We start from the raw sequence: 18,441 nt of genomic DNA, 5'->3' as shown, positions 1-18,441 counted from the left end.
CCCACTTTGTGATCCCTATGCAGTTTCTTTCTCCTTTGCTTGTCTTTTTTGTCCAGAGCGTCCCTGATTTATGAATATCTGATTTATTAATACTTATACTTATGAAAACAATCTCATACAAGGATGTAATTTTAAAGATCCCACATGCAAATGTTTCCTGTATATAGTCCTGCATTGTGTTCGGACTTGTGTACAAGTCAACTTGCAAACAGATTCCAGAATGGAACTCATTCGTAACCCAAGGGCTACATGTACAGCTCTACTCCTGTTCTTCTTACCTTCCATGGACAACTGAAGTTCAGTACAAGCACTGTCTTTCAGTCTTGCATGCAGAAATATGATCACATTCAAAACTTCTGAAATAGATTTTGCTGCAATAATTTGTTTTTAAATTAATCAGTTGTCTATTTTTAACTCACAGTCCCATTTAATTGAATATCCATTGCAGCATTTATAAGTAACTGCCTATATCCTGATGCGTGAAGTTGTTAGCTGTATGTATTTAAGTATCTCCAATGGGATTGCAGCAACATTTCTGGATTTAAATAAAAAAGTCAACAAATTTACAACATTTCTCTTTATTCAGAATATTGTGAATGATCAAATATTCTATGCATATTCATACATTTCTGCAATTTTCCTCTTTGTAATATTCAGCATCACTGGGCATATCATACAAAACGTGCATATTTAGAAAGCTGCAAATAACAGTTTGTGTTTTACTAAGAATAATTCTTGCTACAGTATTCCTCGCTTTTTGTGTGTGGAAATGAAGACGCACAGTAAAACAACAAATTGCTAATTTTAACAAATGAGGGTTTGAATTAAAACATTGATTGATATGGCAGTTATATAATTTGATTTTGAATTTAAGGTGAGTTGAAGGTGATTTTTCATTCCATATCTATTTCTAATGGGATTTCAGCAACCAGTTGACATTTTAACACCGTAAACAGTCTGTGTACAGAAACAACTATTCACTAATTTCCTTTATATTAAAGTCATGTACAAATGATATAGATAAATAAGAAAATGCATTTATGGAACATAGAGTTAACAACTGACACAACAAAAGGTACTCCATGCTACATCAAACCTGCTGTTTTCAAGAGATTGTTTATTTAAAACTGTACACAAATAAGTTCAATCTCTTAAGGATAAGGCAAGGCTCAAAACAATCAATCACCAATGATGTCTGCAAAGTGAATGGTTTAGTCTCACAGTTTATGGTTACCATAATGACAATACCTGTATATATTTTGCATAAGTTGCAAATTGTTTACCTAGTTCAGCTCTAACATTTACCTTCACTGTGGTTCCACAAAAAGTTTCAGTTTCTAATGTTTTGTGTAATTTAGGAGCTTTTCACTGCTTGGCATTTCCTCTAAACTGTTGACATTCAGTTTACGATTCTTTCCTTGATTCAGCATGCCAAAGTTCAAAGTTCTTGAGTTTCTGTCACGTGTGAGACAATGCAACAGTGAGAGGCAGCAGCTGAATCGCAAAGTAAGGGGTCAGACCAAGTGCACCTCCACATTCTCTTGCATTTTCCTGAAATGATTAATTTTATTTTTATGGTTACAAAAGTTTTGACAAAATTATGACATTATCATAGGGCAATAATTTGCTGTTACCAATGGTTGCTATTAATGTTCATACTTGTGGTTCTATTTGTAGCCGTGCTGAGTCTCAGTGGTGGGGAAGACATTGTCAAAGGTTATGCATATCCATCTCCAAAATTATCTACCTTAATCATTCACTACCTGAGACCTGCCTTCATGCCTACCTCATCATCAGATCTCATGATTCCAATGATCTACTGGCTGGCCTAACATCCTCCACTATGTGCAGATATCAGCAAAATCAAAACTCAGTTGTCTAACTCCGATTCAATACCGAATCCCATTCACTCGAGTTCACTGACTTGTGTTAGTTCCTAGTCAACTAACATACCAAGTTTAAAATTCTCATCCAAATATTTAAATTGCTTCCTAGTTTGAGTTTTTCTCATCACTGTAAGCTTTTTCAATCTTAGAATTCCATCTCCCAAACTCACTTTTCTTTTAGCATTAAAATTTTGTCCAAATCTTTTCCCTTTACTCCATTAATAATGGCTGTGCCTTGAGTCTTCCAGGTTTCTTGCTTTATAAAAACCTCTCTAAACTAATATCTCTGCTCAAACAATTGGTCATGCCTCTTAATGTTGTCTGCATTGACATAGTAAGTATTCTTCTTGTTAAGGTCTAAGAAATACCTTGGGAATTTTTTCACAAATTAATAACAAATAAAATTGATCACCTGTTTCTATCTCTGTAATATTAATTCTTGAGCGTTAATCTTTTAAATTTTTCTGAAACTACCTACAATGCTTTTATTGCCAGAGGGTATATGTGTGTTTTTTGGTACAGAGACAAAACACCTATGCTGGGATGTTGATACTAACATTCTCTATGAGTTGGTTTCTGGTAAAGAGCCTGGCTTCTGGTAAATGATTGTGTGGCCAAGTTACCTGGGAGATAAATATTAAAAGAGCAAAGGGCCAACAAGAATTTAAGAAAAAATGAAGAATTTAAGCGGTGAATAGACTCTGGGTGTGTCTCTAATCTTGAACAAGTTTCTAAACCATTTTAGTTTTAGTTTTTCAACAATCTAGTTGTAAAGCATTGAACATCTCTGTCTGACAGAATTCATTTAATATTCAGTGTATTGAGTAAAAGATTTTAATTATGGTTAATAGATGACTCCTGAAACTACATTAGACTTCAGGGATTAATCAAGCTGAGGAGACAGGCAGAGAGTTTTAGATAAGAAACTTCAGAGTTAAAAAATATTAGAACCAAGAGAGTTTTGCCTCAGGTTGTTATACTCAAGACATTAGCTACACCTGTAGGACAGTTGGAGGAAATCTGAAGGGAAATTGTGCTGGAGGTAAGAAGAATCTTGAAGAAATATCAATCCTCAGACAAATTTTTGGAACAGTATTCGACCAGGTGATTAGTCTTCCAAATTTTAATAAGTATTTGATGAGAGTTTTGGGGAAAGAGTCAAATGCATGTAAAGAGATTTCCAAGTTTCCCTTTGTGCCACATACCCTAATATGTCACTATAAAACTGTTCCTTCATTGTCCTGGGGACAAATTATTGGAAGTCTCTTCCTGCAGCAGTTGTGTATACCTATAATGCATGGACTTCTGCAATTTAAGAAAGCCACACACCACCATCTCCAGGACAAATAGACAAATAAATAAATGCGGGTCTAGCCAGTGTACCTGTTTGCCATTATTTAATTTTAAAAAGACTATGGGGGATGCGTAGAGGATGTCAGTGGTCACTGGGATTGCAAAGGTCCATGTGGAGAGCGCGTAAAGCAACATAGCATATCAGAGATATGACGAGTAAGTGGATGTGGTTATAGGGCATGAAATGGTATGGATGCCATAGATGAGGCTTGGGTAGTGTGCAGGGAATGAGAGAGGTCAGAGTGAAGGGTGAAATGATCTTGTCTTTTTAATTTTACACACCGGAAACAATGCTGGATTCCCGAGGTGGGTCTTTTGGCTAGCCCGCCTTCACAACTGGCAGCCTCCTCATTTCTACTGGAGTCACTCACCCTGACTTCTAATCCATACTCTGTCTCAGACTGAAGATCAGAAATTGTGGCAACAATTTTCAAACAGCAGGTTTGTGGAGTGAGGAACTATCCTGACTCTGCAGGCCTGACAGGGAGTGAAAATCTAGACCTCAAATATTACTTTTGTTGAAGAACAAAAGTGCTCATCATTTAGAATACACCAGATTTTTCATTCGTTAGTGTGGCAATGGTGCTCACTATGGACTTCAAAGGAATCTGCCCATAAAGATCTATCACTCTCTGAGCATTGATTTTCCTTTTTGTAAACCATGTCAAATGTAACATCAAGACGAAAACTGAGCCACACAACAGCATTGATTTCAGAACCATGTAAACAATTGAAGCATTCAGGCACAGTGACCTTGGAGATTAAAGTAATTCATTTTTTTTAGTTTCAGCTCATTAACTAAATAATGAATATAATTGGAGTTTGATAGCAGCTAAAAGATATATGTAATCATTTTAATTCATATTATAGAAAGTCTTCCTTTAAATGTATTATGCACCTATAGAAAGAGAAAGACAGATTCCTGACTCATTGAAAATAACAGCTTAACTGTTTCCTAAAAATAACTATTGTATAATTTGATTAATCAGCTTTAAGTATAGTTGCTTACTTCAGCATGGAATGGATGACAGGAATCCGGACGTCTTCTGATTTTCTGAGATCTAAGATGATCACATTTCTGTGATTCATTATGTTCATGGCAGTTAAGAAGCATTGGTTTAAAATATTGCATTTTTAGTGCATACTTTCAATTGTAGTGCAGCTGAAATGATTGGAAAATCATAGTATGTCTCAAACTTAAAAATGTTTCATGAAACTGAAGAAACACTCATTTATATAGCATCTCCTGAGCTCTCAATTTGTGAATGTTATTATAATACTAAAGAATAACAGCAACTCAGACTTGTGACGTAGAGGTCATGTTACTTGGCTCGTAATTCAGATGCCTGGATGATTAAAATAAAGAAGATGAATTAAACATCTATTATACAGTTTGAGAGTTTGCATTTTTAAAAATAAAATCTAGAAATTAAGGTGTTAACATTAAGAAAATGACTACAAGGCAACTGATGTATTCCAAAAACCTAACAGGTTTATGAACAGTGAGGGAAGGAAACTTCCTTTTTTGGCTTGTTTGTTACTATAATCTCACAGTTAGGCTGAATAGTGGAGAAATATTTGCTACTTTCCAGTGTAATGGAACCTTTCCAGAATCTAGTAAGTTTTAGAAAGCTAATACCAACACATCTACTACTTCATCAGCCACCTCTTTTAAGATCCTAAGATGAAGTCCATCAGTACCCAGCTTGTCAGCCCAGCAGCTCCATCAGTTTGCTCGGTACCACTTTCCTAGTGACTATCATTTCACTATTTTCATTCTCTAATTGACCAAAACTCACTTTTCCTTTTTAGGTGCTTGTAGAAACCCTTGCTATCCATTTTTACATTTCTCCCTAGCTTTCTTTCATATTTTAATTTCTTTCTCCTGATCTACATTTTAGTCATTCTCTGCCACTTTTAATTTTCTGAACGATCAATTGATCTGTTACTCATCTTTACACTGTTCTCTCCTTCACAGATGCTGCCAGACCTGCTGAGCTTTTCCAGCAACTTTACTTTTGTTCCTGATTTACAGCATCCACAGTTCTTTTGGTTTTTATCACAATTTTCATCTTCAGCTATGTCCTGTTCCGCTGGTGGGACAGGACAGACCCAGAAGAAGTCTGTATCCAGATCTCTGTATCAAGTGTGCTTGATTTTTTTTGACTGCATGTGGAGTGAACCAAATTGGCTGACGACTGATTTCTGAGATATTGAGACATCTTCAAGGGGTGGAGATCGATCATCTACTTGGCATTTCTGGTTGAAAATGTTTGTAAGGTCTTCAGCCTTGTCTTTTGCATTGACTTTCTGAACTTCATCATTATGAGGATATTCATCGAACAGACTCTTCAAGTCAGTTGATTAACAATCCATCACTTTTCACATCAGAGCTTTGAGTGAAGCGATGGATCAACTAATTGTGTAGCATGTTGCTTCTGCTGTTTAACACGTTTACTCCTAAGCTGCTTACGCTCTCCTATATTTTTCACTAAACCAGTATTGATTGCTTAGCTTGATGGTAATGATAGAGTGAGTGACAGGATAGGCCATGAGGCCAAAGATTGTGGTGGATTACAATTCTGCTGGCCTGCTTAAGTGCCAATTGGATGTTCAATTTTGAACAATGAGACCTGTTCGAAATCTATCTTATTTGGCATTCTGGTAAGTGCATACAGCAAAATGGACAGTGACCTCAATGTGAACACAGTGTGACAGTACTGTGTTTTTAACAGATGTGTTCTGTCCTGTTTCTCTTAAAGAGGGGTATTGTCACCAAGGTGCAGAAATGTCTCCTTCAGACAGGGACAACTTTGAGTAAGTTCTCCCTGAATGTTTTTTTACAAAATTAAGATGGAATAATCATGAGTGGGTGGGGTCAGGGCTCACACAGACCCAGGGAGACTTTTAGTTTTGCTTTTACTTACTTGAGAAGGTTTCTGCTGGCTGTTTTGCTGAATTGTGTTTTTGTCAAGGATGTGTTTATGGGATGCTGCCTATATTGGAACAGTTGATGATTAATGGTTAAATAATACATCAAATTGTTAAGTATTTCAATAGAGTAAAGTTATGCCAATTCTTCTTTTGTTGTATTCTAACCGCAATGTAAGACTAAAGTGTACTTTGATTGAAGCTTAGTGGTGGGCCAATTGAATTAAATCTGGAACACAGCAGATCATATTTCCCTTTTTAAAAATATAAAAGTTAGGGTCTAGGCTATCTCCTGAATAAACTTTAGGAGATACGTTCTGGTCCAAAGCAACAGTGCCTCTTCTCCATAATGTCATTCCTATCAATATTGTCAAGTACAGATGCATTTGCAACAGGTACATTGGTACTGATGAGGTCAAGTAGTTTTTACAGCCGTGTGTTGCTTTTTTTATCATCAATCCTAGGCTGACAGATATGTCCAGCAGGCCCCAGCGAGCACAGTCAGTAGTGCTGCTACAAAGCCACACTTGATGAGGGGCATTTAAATGCATTAACTACTCAGCATATATTTTGCTCCTGCTATGTTCTCTGCCAATAGCAGAAGATTTTCTTGCCAATGTTTGATTTAATAATGAGCATTAGTCTGGAGACAATGCTGAGGATTCCAGGACTACATCCTTCTGACTGCATATTATTGCACCACTGGTCTCCTGCTGGTCATGTAAGCCATACCTAGGAATGGTTATGGAGCATGCAGCACAAGAAATGTAACGGAACAAGCTCCCAGCCACATCCTTGAAAGCCTAGATATCACTCACTGGTCATTCAACAGTCCGAGGCAGAGATAGAAGAAAATTTACACTATAGTGATTTTCAAATTTCTAAACTGACCATGTTAGGAAAACATATTACTCAAACTAAAAGTAAATGGAATTAAATAAATTGACATGAACAAATCAAGGACAGAACCATACCTGCTTGGGAGACTTCCAAAGTAACTACATAACAGTGTGGCTGCTGCCAAATTACACACACCTTATGCCCTATAAATAGATAGATATTATTCTGAGATGTTCTTATCGGCTTTGTTGCTTTTGCTGGTTGGAAAGTATTCATGCATAAAAGTAAATATTTTTGAAAAACAGATAAATTCAATCAAATATATTAAAGGATATACATTATTTCTATAGGGTCCATTGTAATTGGTCCAATAGGGCAATCGCAACTGGCGTCTACAACAACCATAAAGAGGTTACTGCTTGGAATTTGTTGGATGACAAATGACCTGCAATGAACATAAAAGAAATACGTTATTTACTCAAACATTTATCATGAAATGATCTCAATTTCCTTTCACATTCACCACAATATGCAACTTAAACAGGTAGTGCAGTTAAAGTGCAGTCTTGCATTTGTAAAAACCATTAGACCATAAGAATTAGGAATAGAATTGGGCCATTCATCACCCCCCCAAACTTGCTCTGGAATTCAACAGGATCATGGCTGATTGAACATTCATTGCATCCATTTTCGTGCATTTTCCCAATAACTTTAGATACACCCAATGATCAAAAATTGGTCTATCTCAACCTGAAATATACACCAGGACTCTGCCTCCTATAGCTCTCTGTGCAAAATAATTCCAAATGTTCACAACCCTCTGAGAGAAGAAATTCCTCCTCATCTCAGTGTTAACACTTCTATATTCCGAAAATATGCCCTCTGGTCTTAGATTCTCCCATGAGGGGAAACATCCTCCCAGAATTTACCCTGTCAAGCTCCCTAATAATCCTGTCATCTTTCATTTTTCTAAACTCCAGTGAGTAGAATCCTAACCTGTTTAACCTTTGTCATAAGACAATCCGTCCATATCAGGGGTCATCCTAGCCTTAGAGTCATACAGAGTGGAAGCAGATACAACTAGTCTATGCTGACCATGTTCCCAAACTAAATTAGTCCCACCTGCCTGCATTTTGCCCACATCCCTCCAAATCTTTCCTTATCCAATTTTTTTTTAATGTTCTAACTGCACCAGCTTCCACCACTTCCTCTGGCAGTTTATTCCAAATACTAACCACTCTGTGTAAAAAAGTTGCCCTTATGTCATAGAGAATGGAAACAGACCCTTTCAGTCAACTAGTCCATGCCAAATATAAGCCCAAACTAAACTAGTCCCATCTGCCTGCTCCTGGCCCATATCCCTCAAACCTTTGCTATTAAAGTATTTACCAAATGTCTTTTAAACATTGTGCTGTATCCGTATTCACCACTTCCTCAGGAAGTTCATTTGACACACAAACCACCCTCTATGTAAAAAAAATGCCCCTCATGTCTTCTTTAAATCTCTCTCCTCTCATGTTAAAAATGTGCCTCCTGGTCTTGAAATCCCTCAGCTTAGGGAAAAGACAATGAACATTAACTCTGTCAATACCCCTCATTATTCCTTTTTAAATCTTAATCCTCTCACCTTAAAAATATGCCCAGTTTTTAACTCTTCCACCTTAGAGAAAAGACGTTTGCTATTCACCTTACCTATGCCCCGCATGATCTTATAAACTTGTATAAGGTTGCCCCTTAACCTCCAATGTTCCAGTGAACAAAGTTCCACCCTACCCAGCTTAATTTTATAACTCAAGCCCTCCATTCCTGGAACATCCTGGGAAGTCTTTTCTGAACCCTCTCCAGTTTAATAATATCCTTCCTATAACAGGATGACCAGAACTGCACACTGTCTTCCAGAAGAGGCCTCACCACCATCTTGTACAACCTCAGCATGATGTCCCAACTCCCACACTCAAAGATCTGAGCAATGAAGGCAATTGTGCTAAGCACGTTCTTAACCATCCTATCTACCTGTGATGCAAATTTCAACAAATTATGCATCTGAACCTGTAGATCTCTTTGTTCTACAACACTACCCAGGGCCCAACCGTGAATTGTATATGACTTGCCCTTGTTTGTTTTACTAGAATGCATTACCTTTCACTTATCAGATTCAACTCCATCTACCGGTCCCCAGCCTATTGACCCATCGATCAACATCTCTTTGTAATCTTAGTTAACCTTTTCACTGTCCACTGTATCACTGACATCTGCAAATTTATTAACCAACTCTTCTACATTCTCATCCAAATAGAAACGACTAAAATGGACCCAGTACCGATCCTGTGGGACACTGTTGGTCACAGGCTATCATTCCAAAAAACAACTCTCCACCCTCTGTCTCCTGCGTAAAGCCAATTTTGCATCCAATTAGCAAGCTCACACTGATTCCCAATTGATCTAACTTCACTAATTAGTCAATCCTGTGGAAACTTTCGGCCAACCAGTCCATGCCAAGTATAAGCCCAAACTAAACTAGTCCCATCTGCCTGCTCCTGGCCCATATCCCTCAAACCAAAATCCAAATAAACAACATCTACTGCTCTTTCCTCACCAATCTTTTTGGTCACTTCTTCAAAAAACTCATTTAAGTATGTGAGACACGATTTCCTTCACACAAAACCATTCTGACTATCCCTAATCCTTCCTCGCCTCTCCAAAAGCATGAAAATCCAATCTTTCATCATCACCTCCAACAACTTACCCACTGATATCAGACTCACAGGTGTGTCGTTTCCAGGCTTCCCTTTACAGCCTTTCTTAAATAATGACACAATAATAGCCACCTTCCAGTTCTCTGGCACCTCACCAATGGTTATAGATAATGCCAAATAGCTCTGCTAGTGGTCCTGCAATTTCCTCCCTTACTTCCCACAATATCCGGGATCCTCTTAATCAGTTCTCAGAGATTTAACCACCTTAACGTTCTCCAAGACCTCCAACACTATTTCTTCTGAAATGTGAACTGTTTTCAAACCATCAATATTTATTTCCCTGAGTTGTCTAGCCTCGATTTCTTTCTTCACAGTAAACACTGAAGCAATGTCTTCAGTCAATATTTCTCCCATCTTCTGAGGTTCATCACTAAGGTTATCTTGTTGATCTTTAAGGGGCCCTACGCTTTCTCTAGTGGGCCTTCTTTGAACTCCTTCAAATGAAATGATACGTTTCCTGAAATAAGGGGACCAAAATTGCGCCCAGTACTCTAGATGTGGTCTCATCAGCACTTTGTACAATAATAGTAAGGCATCCCTACTCTAATGCTCCAAACCCCTTGAAATAAAGGGCCAGCATCCCACTAGCCTTCCTGATTACTTGCTGCACCTGTGTATTAGCTTTACTAATTTCCAACCCAAGAAAGGCTGAATTTTCAAACTAAAACCTAAACCATAGGTAAACTACTTCCTAATTGATCTGAACTTGCTCCTTTCCCAAGAAGAACTGATCTTAGATCTAACCTCATCTCGGCTTTCTGCAAACTGATGTCAAAAGCTTTCCCTAAGCAAAGAAAATCAATTTCTGATTCTTCTAATCCAAATACAAGTTAATACTTGTCAATGTTTGCTCTCCTCAATTGTAAAACTAACAATGCTAACAAATTCTAATTATCACTCCAAGAACTGCTTTCTCACACATACTGACTCCATAAAGACTGACAGGTTAATGATTAAATCCCTTCATATACACAGACTAAAAGTCATATGCCACTGGTTCAGAATCCAAGCTCTAAAGTAAATAATGCTGATATATACAGATCATACATACTGTAACACAAATTATATACTTGAAAAACAAACTGATAAGACTGAAATTCACCTACTAGCCTCAAAATCAAAGGGCTCATTACCACTAAATATTTCTTTTAATGAAACACATGTAAGAATCACTTCTTTGATCTTCCAAGCTCTCCCATCGTCCTTTAATGATGATATACTCCTACTGGAATTTCTCTTTGTGTTAACCCCCATGTGAAGTTTTTCAGATACACATTGACAAGATTTAACTGTCCCATGCGCACATGTTACATAACAACTAAGAATCACAACATTTCAGATACTAAGATTCACTTGTCATATTTGAAAGTGTGCCTGTGAATTGAGGTCAATGATAATTGCAATGTTTCATTTATATAGACAGCATTTTGTGAACTTATAGGTCAAACGTCAAGCTCAACATTCTGAGAATTTCAATTAATGAGCAGGACAAAGAGCAAAGAGCAAAGAAAATTACAGCACAGGAACAGGCCTTTCGGCCCTCTAAGCCTGCGCTGATCTAGATCCTCTATTTAAACCTGTCGCCTATTTTCCAAGGATCTCTATGCCCATTCATGTATCTGTCTAGATACATCTTAAATGACGCTATCACGTCCGCCTCTACCATCTCTGCTGGCAACGCGTTCCAGGTACCCACCACCTTCTTTGTAAAGAACTTTCCATGCATATCTTCCTTAAACTTTTCCCCTCTCACCTTGAAATCTTGACCCCTAGTAATTGAGTCCCCTACCCTGGGAAAACACATCCTGCTCTCCACCCTATCTATACCTCTCATGATTTTGTAGGCTCCAATCAGGTCAACCCTCAACCTCCATCTTTCTCATGTAAATAATCCTAATCTACTCAACCTCTCTTCATAGCTCGTGCCTTCCATATCAGGCAACACTCTAGTAAACCTCCTCTGCACCCTCTCCAAAGCATCCACACCCTTTTGACAATGTGGCGACCAGAGCTGTATGCAGTATTCCAAATGTGGTCGAAGCAAAGTCAATAGACAATAGACAATAGGTGCAGGAGTAGGCCATTTGGCCCTTCGAGCCAGCACCACCTTTCATTATGATCATGGCTGATCATCCACAATCAGTATCCTGTTCCTGCCTTATCCCCAAACCCTTGATTCCACTATCTTTAAGAGCTCTATCCATCTCTTTCTTGAAAGTATCCAGAGACTTGGCCTCCACTGCCTATACAACTGTAACATGGCCTGCCAAGTCTTGTACTCAATACTGTGTCCGATGAATGAAAGCATGTCGTATGCCTTCTTGACCACTATCGACCTGCGTTGCCACCTTCAGGGTAAAATGGACCCGAACTCCCAGATCTCTGTGTATCAATTTTCCCCAGGGCTTTTCCATTTACTATACAGTTCTCTCTTGAATTGGATCTTCCAAAATGCATCACCCTGCATTTGCCTGGATTGAACTCCATCTGCCATTTCTCTGCCCAACTCTCCAATCTACCTATACTCTGCTGCATTCTCCGACAGTCACCTTCACTATCTGCTATTCCACCAATCTTAGTATCAGTAACGGTAAAAGTAAGTCTTCAAATATTTTGCTATTAATGTGAGGTAATTAACTCAATGAATCAAGGCTGGAACAAGTTGTAAAAGTCATATTCCGATATCCTCAGTATAGTCAATGAAAACAGTCAACTGTGGAATCTAACAAGGAATTACAGCATCCTATTCTTATTCAGTATAACAATATAAAACCTCTGATTCAAACAAGATAAATTCGTACAGAAACAGAAATCACTGGAAAATCTCAGCAGTTCTGGCAGTATCTGTGGAGAGAAATCAGAATTAATGCTTTGGGTCCAATGACCCTTCCTCAGAAGGATCATTAACTGATTTTCCCCATAGATGCTGCCAGACCTGCTGAGCTTTCTGATTAATTTCTGTATTTTTTTCTGATTTCCAGCGTCTGCAGTTTTTTTTGGTTTTTAGTAAGGTATAATGATAAATATGTTTATGACATTGTCAGAATCCAACGATATATGGAGAGCTCCTCTGACAAAGTGTGTCTATAAAAATGTCCATAAGTAAATAGTTCTTGGTCATCTGCAGGTAAGTCAGGAAATGACAATTCTGCAACTTGTACAATAGCTATACAACTAATTTGTACGTTGTCTGTCAGTTATCAAGATAATAAGCAAATGGATAACTCTCATTTTTCCGTCCTAGACTTCAATTCTAGCCTTACTACATAGCTAAGTGGAAAACAGTCAGTGAAAGGAGAATCCATAGACTCTATTTCATTATGATTGTTCCTTTTTAGACTATTTTCATGGAAAAGATGTGCCATTGTGGGTTAGAGGGTAAATAGAGTGGATATCAGGGGTTCTTTCTGATCAAAGTAGTGCTCGTTTGTGTTCAGCAAAGAACCAAATCTGCTTCAGGCTTGTATTGGTCTTAGGCCCTTGTCTGTTCATGTTTCATTTCATAATGATTTTCATCGTCAGGCTCAATAGAACTTACAGATGTTGGAGCGAAGAATGAAAATGGACCACTAATAGAGCTCGGCTGGGTGAGATGGGTGGCAAGCGAGTGAAAATCACTGCTATGAAGGAAGGGATGTGAACAGAGCTGGAGGTGAAAGAAAGGAGTCACATTTTGAAGAAGGGAGGTATTGGAATGTTGGATCTGAATACAGCTGGTAGACACTAAAACATGATTCTGTAATTTACATCCAATAGATGCAGCAGAATACTGTACTGAAAACATTTATTCATTAAGGAGACACATTGTGAATGTGAGACTAGAAATATTAAAACACTAACGAAGATGTGACGGAGATTGAAATGATTAAGGCTGAAAAGAGGTGAGTAAACTACTAGAAAAATAAAATTAGGTGAATCCTGATAGCATTTCTTTCCTAAAACCAATCAGATCATTGTAAGAATACGGGTCTGAGTTTCATGTTTCACACAGAACAATGCAATTATTGAAAAAGGTGATAAGGAATCAGCCATGTGATCTTTCCAGATCAATCAGTTCTCTGAAGGGAAAACAGACTGACAAGCCAATTGGACAGCTCACCTAAAACTCAAATCAACATTTTTAAAAATGTTGGTTGATCATGATCTTCACGAAAAGGAATGCCCCATTATGACATCACCATCTCAACTTCAAGCGAGCAATGTTTATGTGAATGTATTATTGATTAATAAGCCTCTCAATTATCAGGCTAAACAATTATAGGAAAAAAACACAAGATGGGAAAATATACACTTTGAATATGCATTAAAGGTAAATGCAAAGTTGCTATAGCCCTACTGAACCAAAGGGCTGCTTTTTCGGAGAAAAATGACTGACATTGGTTTAACCTGAGGGACGCCACGCCTCAGGTGAGGGGAGATGTTGAGAAGGAGTGTCCTTCATGGTAACCTCGGCTGATGTACGAATTGAAACTATGCTGTTAACCTCAGTGTGCATTGCAAGCTAGCTATCCAGCTAACTGAGCTATCAATACCCATAATGTGCAGGAATAAAGCTATATAGATGACCAAATTAAAAAATTTTCATTTTAATATTGTTTGCAGTTAAAGAAATAAGCTTCTGTAAATTTGCTGAGGCCTTTTTATCTTTACTTCTGATGTTAAAGGATAAAGAATGCACCTTACCAAGCCGATTATTATACATTAACTTCTAAATTACCAAATTTTATCAACTTCTGTAGTTAATGTAAAGCCAATAGAAATGAAAGGAAACAAACAAATTTGCTTTCACTTTGAGGCCTTCAGCATCTTAGGATGCTCCGAAGTATCTGAGTGCCAATTACATCATTTGGAATTGTGGCCACAATTGTAAAGTAGTGAAAGATGACAGCCAAATTGCATAGAATAAGCGAGGCCCCACAAACAAAAATGAGCTACATAAACAAATGAATCTATTTTATGGTGTTGTAGATTGAATGATAACTTATACAAGTCACCAGGGGAGAAATCTCCAAGTTTTCTTTGAATAGTAATGTGGGATTTTTCGCGCTGACTTGAGAAAGCAGAAATAACATTGATTTAACATCATATCTAAAATCCGGCAACTCAAAGTGGAGAGGATCTCCAAAAAGATTATGCATATTGACACAGACATCAAGTTTCTACAGAAATGCTTCTTTCTCACTTCCCCTGAAGGGTGAAGGGGATAGGGTCCAAGAGCTTGGGTTTTCAAATTAACCTGTGCATTGTGATTTCTGACCATCTTCACAGTGCAACACTCTACTCCTTTAGTACTGTGATGAAGGCACAGTTGGAATTATATGCTTAAGTCTGGAGATGGTCTTGCACCTATGACTTAGCAATTCAGAAAATTGCTTCACTATGCTAAGGTTGTCACACGCATAGTACACATGATATTCTTAAAGCCTACTCTCAAAGTAACAAACCTTACAAGGGATCCTATTTTAAGCATCAGTTCAGAAATACCATTACATTGAAATGAAATAAAACTTCACCACCAGATATTATAAAGCTGTGTATGAAAATCTGCTCGACAGTGTCTCAGGAGCACAAAAGCTGACGTTTCGGGCCTAGATCCTTCATCTATGATGAAGGGTCTAGGCCCGAAACATCAGCTTTTGTGCTCCTGAGATGTTGCTTGACCTGCTGTGTTCATCCAGCTCCACACTTTGTTATCTTGGATTCTCCAGCATCTGCAGTTCCCAACATCTATGAAAATCTGCTCCTCAGCTTTTGCCAATATAACTCTTATCTAGTTGCCAGGGAGTATATAAGCAGTTGTCAGGTGGAAACACTAACAGACTTTTCTGCATCCCCACCACCGCACCCCCCCCAACTGGAAAACAAGCTGCAAAGCACAGCAAGAGTAGGAACAGAGCAAGCTGAGCAATTTCACTGGTATCTCTAGGCACAGTATGTTCAGAGGTGTACGTGACAATTGTGCCTATTACCGCAAATATCACTGAGTAGGAGTGGCAGAGGCCTCAAAGCCTGCAAGGATACCTTCACTTCATAAATAATGATATAACTTTATGTTAAACTTCATTGGGGTAAATCCTTTGTGGCATCATCTCTAAAATGGATCAATTGTAAGAAAACATTAGTGATTTGTACCAATAATTCCAATCTTTGTACACAATTTTGTGTGGCTGTTTTATAATTGACCTCTAATTCTTTCATCACCGCTTTCCAGCTGACTGATAGCTGTATTTTCATATCTTCAAAGACTCCACTATGTGAAATAATCATGCTTCAAAGATTTGGCTGACATTTGGTGGATTTAAATTCCAGTTAAGGGAAGCTAGATGAGGGCCAGGAGATGGAGATCGGGGTGGCAAAACGTGAAAGCTTCAAAGCCGTACTTTTAGCTTTGAACTTCACTAAAATATATGAAGCTTCCAGACTTCTTGACATCATTAGCACAACATCTTGTGAAAGATAATGCATCAGATTAACCCCAAACTCTTTGTACCATACTCAATAAAATTTGTACTATTTGGCTGTGTTTCAAAACTTGACATGTCGCTCTGTATTCAATTTGGATTAATTGGAACTAACTTGTCAGGAAATTCCTTTAGTCACATATATAACACCCATTTGATATTCATTTCACATATGATTAAAATTGAAACATAAGACAGTTAATGAATCAAACTTGAATGGTAATTCCAAATCACCAAACATATTCATTCAGAGAGCAGTAAAGCAGTATTGCAAAAAGTAAATGTGCTAGCTAACTTATCTGACTAATCAAGATACAGAGATTGATAACCACGATTGCATGAAAGAGAAATTTAGAATCATAAAATGAAGTATTCAATCTACCTGCAGTCATCTGTCTGTAAAAGAAAACAAGTCTGTGGCTTACACCTGTTAAATCCTAAACTGGGTAGTCTCCCTGTGCCTCATGTGATAAATTCAGTTAAATTGCAAATTCATTTGCTGCTGCTGAGGCCTGGCAATTAATCTGTGAGAGACGTGAGTGTTGGCTAGCGGCAGTCTTTATTACTGCTCCTTCAAAAATCCTGTAAAGTTTACAGCCTCTGTTTTTGACAATCATCCAGTGGTGGGGCCATGAACCAGCTCCGGTTCAGCTGCTGAAGACCCAGAAATGCCCAGAACTTAGAGGGGCAGAATGATAGCCACTTGCTGTAAGCAAATTTAACAACCTGTCTTAGAAATGGGCCCATGATGCTGAATTCAGATGTTTGCAGAAGGAAACAACAGTAAAATGACATATGGTTTGACATGTCTTAGATACTTCAAAATGGAGTTCCAGTACAATAAATAAGTTGATGTGCAAGTATTACCAGTTTTTTTTACTGGTTTAGCCTCAGTGCTCTTATCTGAAGCGTGGTTAATTTAAATGTATTTTATGTTAAAATAAGCAAATGAGGTTTTCTAACTCTCAGCTTACTAAAAGAAATGAACAAAATTATATTACATGAGATTGAATGATGCAGGAACACTTCGACCTTTACTCTTACTCAAAATGAAAAATGTTATCTCAATATTGTCATGTTTTGAGTGCTTTCTGATGCTAAGTATCCTATTACCTCAGAAAACTAACACCAAAAGCCCAAATCATTTCTTGCAGCTTTATTATTTCTAGAATGTTTAGGTGAATATATGACCTTAGGCAATTAATTCTTAAAATCTTTTTTCATGATGATTAGATAGCAGTGATAATATTGTGTTTGATATTACAATTTACAAAGCTAATTTATGGCACTCTTCTAGCAGTTACAAGATCAATTTCCTGTATTTGCTTATGCAACAAATGGTTCCAGCTTCACTGTCATGCTTTATGATGTAATCTGAATCCCTTGCTTGTGTTACAGTAAAGCTGCAGATGAATGTGTTCCTAATCTAAATTCAGAATATCTAGAGCAAGCATAGCACTTAAATACAAAATCCGGATGTCAGCGCAAAACTATTCGTTTCTGCAGAGGTACCATGGGTTCAAGAATATCAATGCTTCGTATGTTTGGCTGAAATTCCTTCTTTCATTATTTATCTGTGGCATTAGAAAGGTGCTGCTTAAAAAAGCCCATTAAAATAATGGAGAGAAATTGTGAGGCAGACCCACTGGGAGAGAAATTCAAATGACTAAATAGAGCAGTGTGAGGCGAATGCATGCCAGAAGACATTAGGCCCACCAGAGTGCACCTAAAGTGCAGCCTCTTCAGTTGTGGAGTCAGTCAAAATAAAACCTTCTGATCATACAACTTCCTTTTATAAGTGCTCCCTATAGGAGCCTGGATTAAGAATTCATGTCTCCCAGGTCCATTCAGTATGTCAACTTGAACAACAGACATTTATGTGGAGCATTTTACAAAGCTAGTGACTGTAGCCTTCTGTTGGGAGACAGAATGAGGCTATACTGCACTAATTTGAAGCAGAATTACTTCCTAAACTTTTTTATAGAGCTGCTTAGCAGATGTTGCCCAGTAGTGTCACCTATAGAAAATACAAGGGTTGGGTGCAATTGTGAGAGGGCTCAAGAGTCAGGAGAAGAGCTGTAGGGAAGGAGAATAGAGATGTTGAATGGAAGGTGGGCGAGAGGGCAGCTGAGGAATACAGTATAAGGAGGAATGAGAAATTCAGGGCAAAGACTGTAGAATGAGGGAGTCAGGAAGAGAATGTGGAGAATGAAA

At 37.9% G+C, this 18,441-nt stretch overlaps 1 protein-coding gene across 6 annotated transcripts in view; it reads right to left on the bottom strand.

Moving 5' to 3' along the window:
• Nucleotides 1–562: 562 nt before the first annotated feature.
• The window catches only part of cacna2d3a (calcium channel, voltage-dependent, alpha 2/delta subunit 3a), an 807,750-nt gene continuing 789,871 nt past the window's right edge, over nt 563–18,441 (bottom strand). For all 6 annotated transcript variants that reach the window (XM_059649881.1, XM_048547899.1, XM_048547901.2 and 3 more), the window contains 3 exons: nt 7,346–7,455; nt 4,249–4,331; nt 563–1,551 (listed from right to left, as the gene is read on the bottom strand). In XM_059649881.1, coding sequence (XP_059505864.1) covers nt 1,459–1,551; nt 4,249–4,331; nt 7,346–7,455 — 286 coding nt within the window. In that variant the 3' untranslated portion in view covers nt 563–1,458. The remainder of the gene's footprint in view (nt 1,552–4,248; nt 4,332–7,345; nt 7,456–18,441) is intronic.

The sequence above is a fragment of the Stegostoma tigrinum genome, chromosome 11, assembly GCF_030684315.1.
Source record: "Stegostoma tigrinum isolate sSteTig4 chromosome 11, sSteTig4.hap1, whole genome shotgun sequence".
In the NCBI taxonomy this organism is placed as follows: domain Eukaryota; kingdom Metazoa; phylum Chordata; class Chondrichthyes; order Orectolobiformes; family Stegostomatidae; genus Stegostoma; species Stegostoma tigrinum.
This window is presented reverse-complemented; position numbering and strand designations above follow the sequence as displayed.